Source organism: Rattus rattus, chromosome 1 (assembly GCF_011064425.1).
Source record: "Rattus rattus isolate New Zealand chromosome 1, Rrattus_CSIRO_v1, whole genome shotgun sequence".
NCBI lineage: Eukaryota > Metazoa > Chordata > Mammalia > Rodentia > Muridae > Rattus > Rattus rattus.
Genome location: NC_046154.1, coordinates 160152360 through 160164475, shown reverse-complemented (window position 1 = coordinate 160164475; position 12116 = coordinate 160152360). Strand labels below are relative to the sequence as shown.

Below are 12116 nucleotides of genomic sequence, written 5' to 3'. Positions count from 1 at the left end.
ATCATGATACCGAACAAATGTTAACATTGTTCATTTTTATTTGGAATTTTTCAGATTCTTTAGAAGATAAGTAAAATGTAGTTTTCATGAAATGGGTGGATGGAAATGAGATGTTAATAACCTGACCAATGTCCTGGAGATATGGCTCTGTGGTTAAAATTACTGGTGGCTCTTCCAGAGGTCCTGAGTTTATTTCCCAGCAGCAACATGGCACCTCACAACCTACTATCAGGAGATCTGGAGACCCCTATGACATACAGGCATACATGCACAGAGAGTATTCACATCCATAAAAATAAATAAGTAAAACATTCTGAACCTAAACAGATTAGTTAAATGCATGCAATAATCTTTATTCTTAAGTGAAATTTATTATTGGTATAATTTAATGGTCTAGGAATCTATGCATTTTTAGAATTTGTATCAAACCTATTTTGTTGACAAGTAAATCTAATACATTGAGTTCTCATAAACATTTTTTCATAAAAAATATATTACAACAGTCCTAGAGCAGGGTCTTATATCATCTACGAACAACAAATAACTTTGTAGTTTCCTTAAGACTGTTTTTCTGGCCTTTGAAGACTGGTAGAAAATGTTTCTTTTTTTTTCCTTTTTTTTTTTTTTTTTACTTTTTTATTGGGAGAGGAATGCTCTCATTTAGCAACTCACTAAGACATTTCTTTACAGCTCTTCCTGTTCTCCTTTCTAATCCATAGGGGAAATGGGAATATTACATTGTTACCTGTAAATATTAAAATTATAATATATATATAAGAAGAAAGGTAGAGGTAAGCAAATAAAATATGATGCATTGATGGATTTTCACATCCAAAATAGCACTAATCTAATGTGTATTTGTATATTTTTAATTCTAAGAATTAGTTTGCTTATCAACAATTATACATTTTAGACTTATGGCATACAGTTGGGGGCAAGAAAGTTTATAAGTCTTTTCATGTAACTCTTACAGTTTTATAAATAAATCAGCCAAAAAATCAGAAATGTCACTATTATGATACTTTTAAGCATACTTCTAACACTTGCCACACTCTATGATATAAATAATTAAAATTTATATTAAGGGATAAAGTACACTAATTTTAACATGACTTACAAAGTGCTACAGCATATGGTAATTAAAAAAATCATTTTTCAAAAGTCAGTCCTTCCGGTTCCATAAAAACCATGATAGACCCTCATGTGGATAATGCCCAATTAAGGAAATATTTTGTATTGAAAATATGCTACGCCATGAGAGATCATTTAAAGAGCTAGCATAAAGCATACTATACATATATGAAATAATTTGTAATTATTTTAACTCTGTTGTCTCTTTTTAAATGAGTCTTAATATAATTTTACTGTAAGAATGTCAACTAATAGTAGTAATTAAATCTTATCTATTTGATCATGAGATACTTCATGAGCAGGAGATTTAAAAAGTAACAATTTTGATCAAAACCAAAGAAACCCTGAAGTCAAAATAATATTTCCCCATTTATTTAAAAATATATGTGTATGTTTGTGTATATTGTAGATTCCCTTATATACATTTCACTTGAAATTTTTTTCAAAACAGATTTTAAACAAGTGCCTATGCATATTAAATAAAGTAAATAATTGAGAAAACTCACATTATAATACAAAAGATAAAAACATACATAATACAAATACACAGTATACCATAGAGAAGATAATTATGCTAAATGAATAAATAAGAGCTAACATTAACTGGGCAAACTCTTCCTTTAAGCAAATATTATGCTAAGCACAACGTATATTAAAATAGCTTTGATAATGAAATCTTTACCTTTTGTGAATGCACTATGTCAAGTAGGAGTTGAAAGGGAAGGACAGCATGGTGGAGTCTATGGACAGGAATGAAGGTAAGGTTTTACTTGTGGAGACAGTCAGTGTTACTGCTAATGTCATGGAAATGAAAGAGTGAGAGAAAGTGATTTGGTTGTCATTACATTGAGCTACATGTACTCATAATCATGATCATGCAGATATAATTTGCAAATGTTTAACATACCTTAACACTTATAACTTAAAGTTGCCCTGTAATACTGACTTGTCTGCAGAAGAAACTGTGTATTTGCATTATGGGAAAATGGAACAAATGGGGTTAACGGATTTTTGTGCTAGTAAGTGGTTCAGATACAACACAAAATATCGTTAAAATTTCCTAGGTGTATATCAGTTACAAGATCATTCCACTCTCTATGAAAAGTAAAACCCTCTTTCTAATAGCATTAAATAAATACATACCTTAGAACACGGCCACAGGAATATATGCTAAATCCATAGTTCCTATTTGGGGAACCACCATTCTGTTCTCACACAAGAGTATTTTTTTCTCTATATAGCACATGAGAATATTATTCATAATTTCCTTGTTCATTGAGATGAGAGGTATTGTATTACACTTTTGATTCCAAGCTTTTTCAACTGCATTGAATGTGGAGTTGTTCTCTCTACAAAGAAATGCAATCAAAGAACATTAAATTACCCTTACAGGTGGAAACAGCATACTACTTGAACAATATGACAGCCCCGTACTTTGGTTTTCATGAATCCTCAATTCTACTTGACTCTTTCTTCTTTTGTATCAAGATTTGGCAGAAGGAAATAAATAACTGCAGAATGAGCAACCATACAGAAACCACAGTGTTTATTCTTCTGGGATTGTCAGATGACCCAAAGCTCCAGGTTGTGATCTTCATCTTTCTCTTCATCACGTACACACTCAGCATCACAGGGAACCTGACCATCATCACTCTCACATTGGTGGATTCTCACCTCCAGACTCCCATGTATTTCTTCCTGAGGAATTTTTCAGTTTTAGAAGTATCCTTTACAACTGTCACCATACCCAAGTTTTTGGGCACAATTATCTCAGGAGATAAAACCATATCCTTCAACAACTGTATAGCTCAGTTATTTTTTTTCATCCTTTTGGGAGTTACTGAATTTTACCTTCTAGCTGCCATGTCTTATGACCGTTACATTGCCATCTGCAAGCCCTTGCATTACCTGACCATCATGAGTCAGAATGTCTGCACAATGCTGGTCTTTGCCTCCTGGCTGGTTTCTTTCCTAATCATCTTCCCTGCACTGATGTTACTTCTACAGCTTGATTACTGTGCGTCTAATGTCATTGATCACTATACCTGTGATTATTTCCCCCTGCTTCAACTTTCATGTTCAGACACAAAGTTTCTGGAGAGGATGGGGTTTTCCTGTGCTGTCTTTACCCTAATGTTCACTTTGGTGTTAATATTTCTGTCCTATACACATATCATCAGAACAATTGTGAAAATTCCTTCTGCTAGTCAGAGGTCAAAGGCCTTTTCCACATGTTCTTCACACATGATTGTCATCTCCATCTCTTATGGCAGCTGCATTTTTATGTACATTAAACCCTCAGCTGAAGATAGAGCATCATTAACCAAGGGAGTTGCCATATTAAATACCTCAGTAGCCCCCATGTTAAACCCATTCATTTATAGCCTGAGGAATCAGCAAGTCAGGCGAGCCTTTATGAACATGGTAAGGAAGATGGTATTTTTTCAAAAGTACATGAAATGATGTGGATTCTGATGGAGAGGTACGTTGAAGGCCAAGTAAAATAACAAAATGGAATAAATAACAATATAGCTCTCTATCTTTAAACATCCAATTAAAATTGCTTTCCTAAACAGTTCTAACACAGTTTTACTTTCTCAGGGATGACCTTTTCATATTAGATAATCAATTGATGTGTGCTAAAACCCTTTTATAGATATTCCAAACTCACTTTGTTTTTGAAAAAAAGATTTAAATGCCAAATCGAAGAATACCCATTGAAGGCATCCAACAACTTAAGTTCGAGCAGGGCTCACCTGAAAGGATAGCTGGAAATGGAAAGGGAAGGGGATGAGAGAAACATGGAGCCAAGAAAGTTCTGATCAAGGTTCAAAGTTTAATATTCATAACAGAGTATACAAAGGGAGAAATCACAAAACCCATTCCCAGAACATTAATTTGGAGGTAGCAAAAGCACAGCAGTGGGATAAGTTTCCATATCTTTGCAGTTAGTTAATTCCAGATGACAAGGCTGCAGCTTGTTAAATTCAACATGTCAAGGCCGTGACTTGTTAGCTCTGGCACATCAAAGCTCACATCTGCACCCAAGGCAGATGTTTCTGATCAGGTTGATAAGGCCTATCACTCAAGGTTTGCTTCTGCTTTTCGTGGGCATATTCATAGACTTCCTAGCCTGCCAGAATGAGATGGTCACAACAGATGAATAAAATGTATGGTATTTTTTATATTAGCCAAGACATGCTAGCTGATGCTCATTTTCATAAGTTATGCTTCAGTGATTTGATTGCTGATGAGTCATCATAGACCATTACTCATTTAAACTTTAGGTATTAGAGTTAAATAAAACATATTATTGAATTCCTCCATGCTCACAATACAAATAAATTAGCATCATTTCCCTAAACGTAACTGATATATATGAATTCATGAATAAACACATAAAATAGTAGACAAAACCACACAACACACATTGTAAAATAAAAATAGTGAAGAATTGGCCCTTATATTCAGGATTCAAATTTGTTATCACAAAGTCTATCAACAGAAAGCAAAGTTGAATATTAGCAGACAAATATTTAATATTTATAATTACATTTGTATACATACCTTGCTCAAAACTGCTCTAGAATTTGAATATAAATACCATCAAAGATATTATATATTCATATATTTATTTAAATATGAATTTAAATGGATATATACATTTCATATCATACTTTTAAAAAGTTTGAATTATGGTAATGTATTAACTTATAACATTCCTTAATACCATTTAAAACCATGATTATATAAATGAATATTCAGGAGTAAACTCTTTAAGAAAACAGTGTTTGCAGAAGTCCTGAGTTCAGCTCCCATTACCCATGTCAGCTGGCTCACAATCGCCTGTAATCCTGGTTGCAAATGTACAATACTTCTGTCTTCTATTGTCCCCTGAACTCATGCACACATATGAACACAGGGACCCATGCAGATAATTAAAATAATAAAAATGAATATTAAAACATTTGTAAAACTCCCATATGCATAAAATGACTGTTAGTGTTCTGATTTGACAAAAAACTTTCATGTGCCGAAGGGTTGGTTTACCAATGGAGGTGCTATCAAGGACTGATTACATCTCAAGAAATATCTTGAAAATGGATTGATCTAGTGAAGGTTTCTGGATCGTTCAAATAATTTATTGAGACTGAATATGTTACTAAGTATTTTGGGACCCCTCCAGCATCTTCTTTATCTTCTTTACAGAAAAAAAAATTGAAAGAAGTCGGAAAAAAAAAAAGATCTTTAAAAGAACAGCAGAGGAGGTTGTAAACTTGGTACCTGCCAGGAGATTAGAGATGGATCAAGGGGGTGATGGGAATGCCCAGAGTAAAGCTTAGACTAAGTAGAAATTGGTCCAGAAAAAATCCAAATATAGGAAAAGAAATTGAATTTACCAAGTCAAAACACAGAAAGACGAGCAAACTAAACCATGACAATCTGTGAGCAACTGCATGAAGAAGGGCTTCGGAGGTACGTGAAAAGGACTCATTAATGTGACAATGATACTTGTTATCTTTTTGATGTTGTTAGAAATGGTCAAAAATGGCCCTTTTAATTATTTACAATCCAGCAGTTGCCTCTATCCAATTCCCCTCTCCCACAGTTCCTCAACCCATTGCTACTTACTTCCCCTTGTCTCTGAGAGGATGCATCCCCACCCCCAGCCCTGCCCTCTCCCTCGGGCCTCAAGTTTCTCCAGGGTTAAATGCACCTTCTACCACTGAGGCCAGGCCAGGTAGACATCTGCTATATACGGTCCAGCGTCTTAGGGGTCTGGATTAGTTGAGACTTGTGGTCTTCCTTTGGGATCACCCTCTTCTTCCATTCTTCCCCAACTCAGCCATAGGGGTCCCCAACTTCAGTCCAATGGTTGTATGTAAGGCCTCTATCTCTGTCAGCTGCTGATAGCGCTTCTCAGAGAACAGCCATGCTAGACTACTGTCAGTAAGCACACAACAGCATGAGTAATAGTGTCAGGCCTAAGTTTCTCCCCATAAGGTGGATCCCCAGTTGGGCTGATCACTGCAACTTCTTTCCCTCAGTCTCTTCTCCGTTTTCATCCCTGCAGTTCTTTTAGATAGGAACAATTTTGGGTCAGAAATTGTGACTATGGTTTGGTAATACGATGTCTCCTCTTGAGACCCTGTTAGAATCTCATGTTCCTACTCCTTAGTGTTCAACATTTCATCTAAGGTCACTCCTATGGAGTTCTGAGAGTCTCTGGTACTCTCTAGAGAGTCTCCTCACCTCCCATTTTCTGAAGTTGCATATTTCTATTCATTCTGCTGGCACCCCTAGCCTCTGTCTTACCCCCTCCATACACGAACTTGTTCCCTTTACCCCCCTCCTTCTCCTCTGTCCCACCCAAGTCCCTTCCTCTCTCTGACTCCTGATATTATTTTTTCCACATACTAAATTGAATTGAAGCTTCCTGTCTTGGCCTTTATGCTTGTTAAACTTCTTAAATTCTATGGGTTGCCTCCTAGGTATTTCATACATTTTTGGCTAATATCCACTTACTAGTAAGTATATACCATGAATTTCCTTTTGCGTCTGGGTTACCTTACTCAGGATGCTATTTTCTAATTCCATCCATTTGCCTGCAAAACTTGTGGTGTCCTTGTTCTTAATAGCTGAATAATATTTCTTTGTGTAAATGAATCACATTATCTGTATCTAGTCATTATTTGAAAGATATCTGGGTTGTTACTGCTTCTGGATATTACAAAAAAGGCTGGCATGAACATCGTGTCCTTTTGGCACAGTAGGTATCATTTGAGTATATGCCCAAGAGTTGTATAGCAGGATCTTCAGATAGATCTATTTTCTATTCAGAGGAACCTCCAGATTGCTTTCCAGAGTGGTTGAACCAGCTCACAAACCCACCAGCAATGGAGGAGTGTTCTTCCCACACCCTCCTCAGCATCTGCTGTGACCTGAGTTTTTGATCTTAGCCATTCTTATTGGCATAAGGTAGAATCTCAGAGTCATTTTAATTTGCATTTCCCTGACCACTAAGGACTTTGAACTTTTCTTTAAGTGTTTCTCATCCCTTTGAGATTCCTCTGTGGTAAATTCTCTTTAGTTCTATACACTGTATGATGATGTCATTAAACAGGTGAAGGCAGGGACAAGATAGAATGAGGCCTGTCATTGGGAGAGAAGGAAGCATGGGCTGGAGAAATTTTTTATAGAGGAGAGGAGACTGGAGCAAGGGACAGAGAATTAGTGCAGAGAACATGGAGGCAGATAGTAAGGTTCCTCTCTGCACATTTACAGGTTGTTATGAATATTCTTAAAGGATGGATGTATACAGGGCTTTGTATGTCTAGGTCGGCAATTATATATTATCAATTGATTATAGTGTGGTGTGTTCTTTCATGTAGTGATTTAAGTTCAAGAGAGTGTGTGGTGGCTAGATATGCTAGCTAGCCATGAAATTGGGATGTGTATGTTTGGCAAGGTGGCAACCTGCCTTGGGAACTCAATGAATAGAAAGATTGTTGCCAGGCTCAGAGAGTAGCCATTGGCGGTGTGATATGGGATGGAGCAAAGCAAATGAGAAGCTTTGCTGACTGAGATAAAGATATCTAACAGATGTCATGGGGCACTACGGTGCCAGATCTAGTGCAGGGTAAAAGAGCCCCATTGTTTGATTAATTTTTTCTTTTCTTTTTTTTTTTTTTTTTTTTTTTTTTTGTTAGCTTTTTGGAGTTCTTTTATAATTTTAGATATTAGCCGTCTATCAGATGTGGTGTTAGTGAAGATTTTTTCCTAATATTTAGGTTTGCCAGTTTGTCCTATTGCCTATGTCCTTTGCCTTACAATAACTTTCCAGTTTCATTAGGTCCTATTTATCAATTCCATCTTAGAGCCTAAACTATTGAAGTTCTCCTTCAGAAATTTCCCCCTGTGCCATTGAATTTGAGGCTCTTTACCACTTTCTCTTCTATTGGATTCAGTGTATCTGGTTTTATATTTAGGTCCTTGATTCAGTTGGACTTGATCTTTGTACAAGTTGACAAATATGTATCTATTTTCATTTTTGTATGTACAGACTTCCAGTTAAGCCAGCACCGTTTGTTTAAGATACATTCTTTTTTCCATTGTATATTTTTGCATTGTTTATTAAAGATAAAGTGTCTTTAATATGTGATTTTATTTCTGGGTCTTTAATTCTATTCCATTGATCAACCTGTCCGTTTCTTTATCAATACCATGCTGTTTTTATGACTATTACTCTGTAGTATAGCTTGACGTCAGGGATGGTGATTCCCCAGAAGTTTTTCTATTGTTCACAATTGTTCTTGCTCTTCTGGGTTTTTTCCCAGATGAATTTGACAATTGCTCTTTCCATGTCTTTGAAGAATTTTGTTGGTATTTTGATGGGGATTTCATTGAATCTGTAGATTGCATTTGGTAGGATGGCCAATTTTACTCGTTTTTGTTTTGGTTCTTGTTTGTTTGCTTCATTTTTTGTTTGTTTGCTTGCCTTTTGATTCTGAATCTCTACATAGCGCTGGCTGTCCTAGAATTTGCTATATAGAACAGACTGTTCTCAAACACACAGACTTCTGCCTGATTCTGCCTCCTACGTGCCTACATTAAAGGCCTGAGCCACCATACCTCGCTGGATTTTTTGTTTGTTTGTTTGTTTCTTCCTTTTTTTGTGACAAGTACTAATTTAGCTCACGTTTACACTGAGATTACATGTATAGGCCATCATTTCAAACAACAAATTTAAGAATTTCAATAGAAGTTTTTTTAAGTATTAAAAATGCATTTTAACAGTATGTTTCATAAATGTTTACTGTAAGAACTCTGCTATTGCTTTTATAATGATTGACGAAAAGGTTATACTCTTCATAATGGTTTCACATGTTTTACTCTGTTCCATAAATATTTATTAATCATCACATACTATGGCTACAATAGGTTTCATGAAACATACCAACTAATACAACACTGAAAAAAATTGCTAAGGTAGGGGAATTTATAAAATGTATTAAGAGTAATAAAAACATCCTTTTTGGATGACAGGTTTTCACTGAGGATCTCCCTAGTTTTCCACAATTGCAAAGGAATTTAATACCCAGATCTTTCATACCTGCCAATCAGGTGGGAGGTCTCAGGGGTCAATCAAAATTTACCAAAATTTGTCTTGTCTAAAAGAAATGCAGGGAGAAATGTGAAACAGAGACTGGAGGAATGGAAAACCAATGACTGGCCCAACTTGAGGCCATCACATGGGCAAGTACCAATCCCTGACACTATTGATGATGCTTTATTGTGCTAGAGACAGGAGTCTAACATAAAAGGCTCCACCCAGCATGTGAGTGTAACAGACACAGACCCATATCCAGACAGTGGATGGAGTTTGGGGACTCTTGTGGAGGAATTGGAGGAAGGACTGAAGGCCTGAATAGGGATCAGAGATCCACAGGAGTCTCAGAGACTAGGCCATCAACCAAAGAACATACATGGCCTGGACCGAAGCCCATAACACTGCTGTAACAGACAGGTAGCCTGGTCTTCATGTGGTTCACCAACAACTGCAGCAGGGCTGTCCTGAAGCTACTGCCTGTGTGTGGATTTCCCTTCCCTTGTTAGGCTGCTCTGACTGACTTCAATGTGGGAAGGTGGGCCAATAAGGAAATCAGAACAACAGTTACTTAGAAAGCTGGGTATCAATCTACTTAAAACAATACTCTTGGGCTTATACCTAAGGATTATGTTATTTTACCACAAGGACACCTGCTCAACCATATATTAATGTCCTATTTATAGTAGCTAGACACTTGAAACAACCTAAATTTGCCTAAACTGAAATATGGAAAAATATATGGTACGTTTTCACGATGGAGTATTATTTAGCTATTATAAAAGATGACATCATTAAAGGCAAATGAATGAAACTAGAAAAGGTCATTCTAAGTGATGTAACCAAGCTGTAGACAGATAAATATTCATTTATATGTAAATATTAGCCATTAGTCAATGACAATCAGGCTATAATCTGTAGACCCTAAATATCAAGGCACAGAAGAATAGACTATGGGTCTTCTGGGTGCCTAGGTCTCCCAGGGTGGGGGAAATAGAATAAAATAAATAGGAGCGCTCATACACTAATGGGGAAATTGATTTAATAAAGATAAAGAATGTACTTAGTTTTATTTAAGTTACTGTTTACCTTTGATTCACCAATTCCATTAACAGGAGTTGATCCCAGTGCTGAAAACAAAATTTAAACATTGAGTAATTTATCAATTTATATCTTTGAAAATACATCACAAAATATTCCCATACAATTTTAGACATTAATAGTGTTCTAATTATTAGAATTGGAAATTGTTACCTGTCCTCTAAGAGAATGATAAAATAAGTTCCGCCTTACAAAGAACTATTCAGCTGGAGTCACATTTGAAAAGCTTCCATGTGTTGACATGGTCCTGTGATTGACAGTAAGTGCTTTTAAATCAGGATTTTGTAGAATAACGCCTTTACCTTAGAGTTAATTTGTATACAACAGGTTTGTATGTTCATGTTTACTTCCATAGAAAGCACTTCTACCACATACAATTTGTTATCCCTTAGGAAATGATGATTCAGCTCCAGTTACCCTGCAAATTGTTTGCTCCTATTCAAGGTTTTGTATAAGAAACAGAAGCATAAATTCATTATTTCAGAAAGGGTGAGTTTCCATATTATGGTATATTTTATATTTAATAGGATTTTATGTACTTTAAATAAATGAACTGTAGTACTGTAGAAATACAAATTTCATGAACCTTACTATCATTCATTAGATTAGTCCAAAGTAATATCTCTAAAACAACATACATATAAGCAAGTCTGTAATATATTTTAGGATAAAATGAAGAAGAAGGAATGGTCCATCCATTGTTCACTGAGGTATCTGGGATGTGAAAGCAGAAAGTCAGCAGAATTTACATGTTCAACTGAAGAAGTCTGTGAAACTAATAAGGGATAAAGTGCTAATGTTTTAATATCTTCTTGTGCCGACTCATAGAGAGATAATTATAAGTGATTACAAAAATGTTTTAACATTAGAAAACCTTTCAAATACATGTGGTATTTCTAAGATCCTACAAAACTAAATGAAATTGTATTTCTTGGACTGTGTAGGATAAAATCCATAACGTGATTTGTGTAGTTACCCCTTATAGTGTGTACATATTATGAAGGTATATGGTGTGTGTAATTGTTAAATAAAAACAAATCAATAATTTCATGCAAGGAAAATTTATTGAAAGGATAATATAATTAAACATTTAAATCAGTGTTACCCATGGAAAGATTTTATAAATGTTATTTTCTGATATATTATTTTATAACATCTGCATGTCCTAAAGAATGTTATAACTGTGGTACTGTTCCATATATATATCTGAATATCATATATATATACATATATATATACACATATATATATATACACATATATACACATATATACATATATATATGAATATTATATATATACATACATATATATATATATATGAATGTAGTGTGTATGATTTCCAATCAAAGATGGTGTGATGAATTATATTTTCTTTGTCCTAGTCTGCTTAATCTGACTAAAATATTCAATCTCACATCTTTAGTTCCTTTACAACTCATCTAAATATCTAAATGTTCATGTATATCCATTTCTATATTTCTGTAAAAACTAAAGAAAGAAAACATTAGTTTGTCAATTAACCTTTGATACTTTTATGGATGGATTTTGCACTTTTAACGTTTTAAAGAATAATAAATAGGTAGGAAATAATCCTAGTAGCATTCATAATGCCGAACCTGTGATCTTATCTATTCTCTCCTTTAAATTGTTTTAAAGATTACATTATGGTTCTTTAGAACTCGAGTAAAACTTTTTCTAGAGATGTCACTAATTCTTTATTTAACGTTTTCTGCATGTTGGCTTTTGATGAAAATTTGAATAAAATCTTCCAAAA

General features: G+C 34.9%; 1 protein-coding gene across 1 annotated transcript; it reads left to right on the top strand.

The window, feature by feature from the left end:
- Nucleotides 1-2649: 2649 nt before the first annotated feature.
- Nucleotides 2650-3594, top strand: LOC116889902 (olfactory receptor 6C1). Its single transcript, XM_032890725.1, has one exon. The coding sequence runs from the start codon at nucleotides 2650-2652 to the stop codon at nucleotides 3592-3594; it is 945 nt and encodes a 314-aa protein (XP_032746616.1).
- Nucleotides 3595-12116: the final 8522 nt, after the last annotated feature.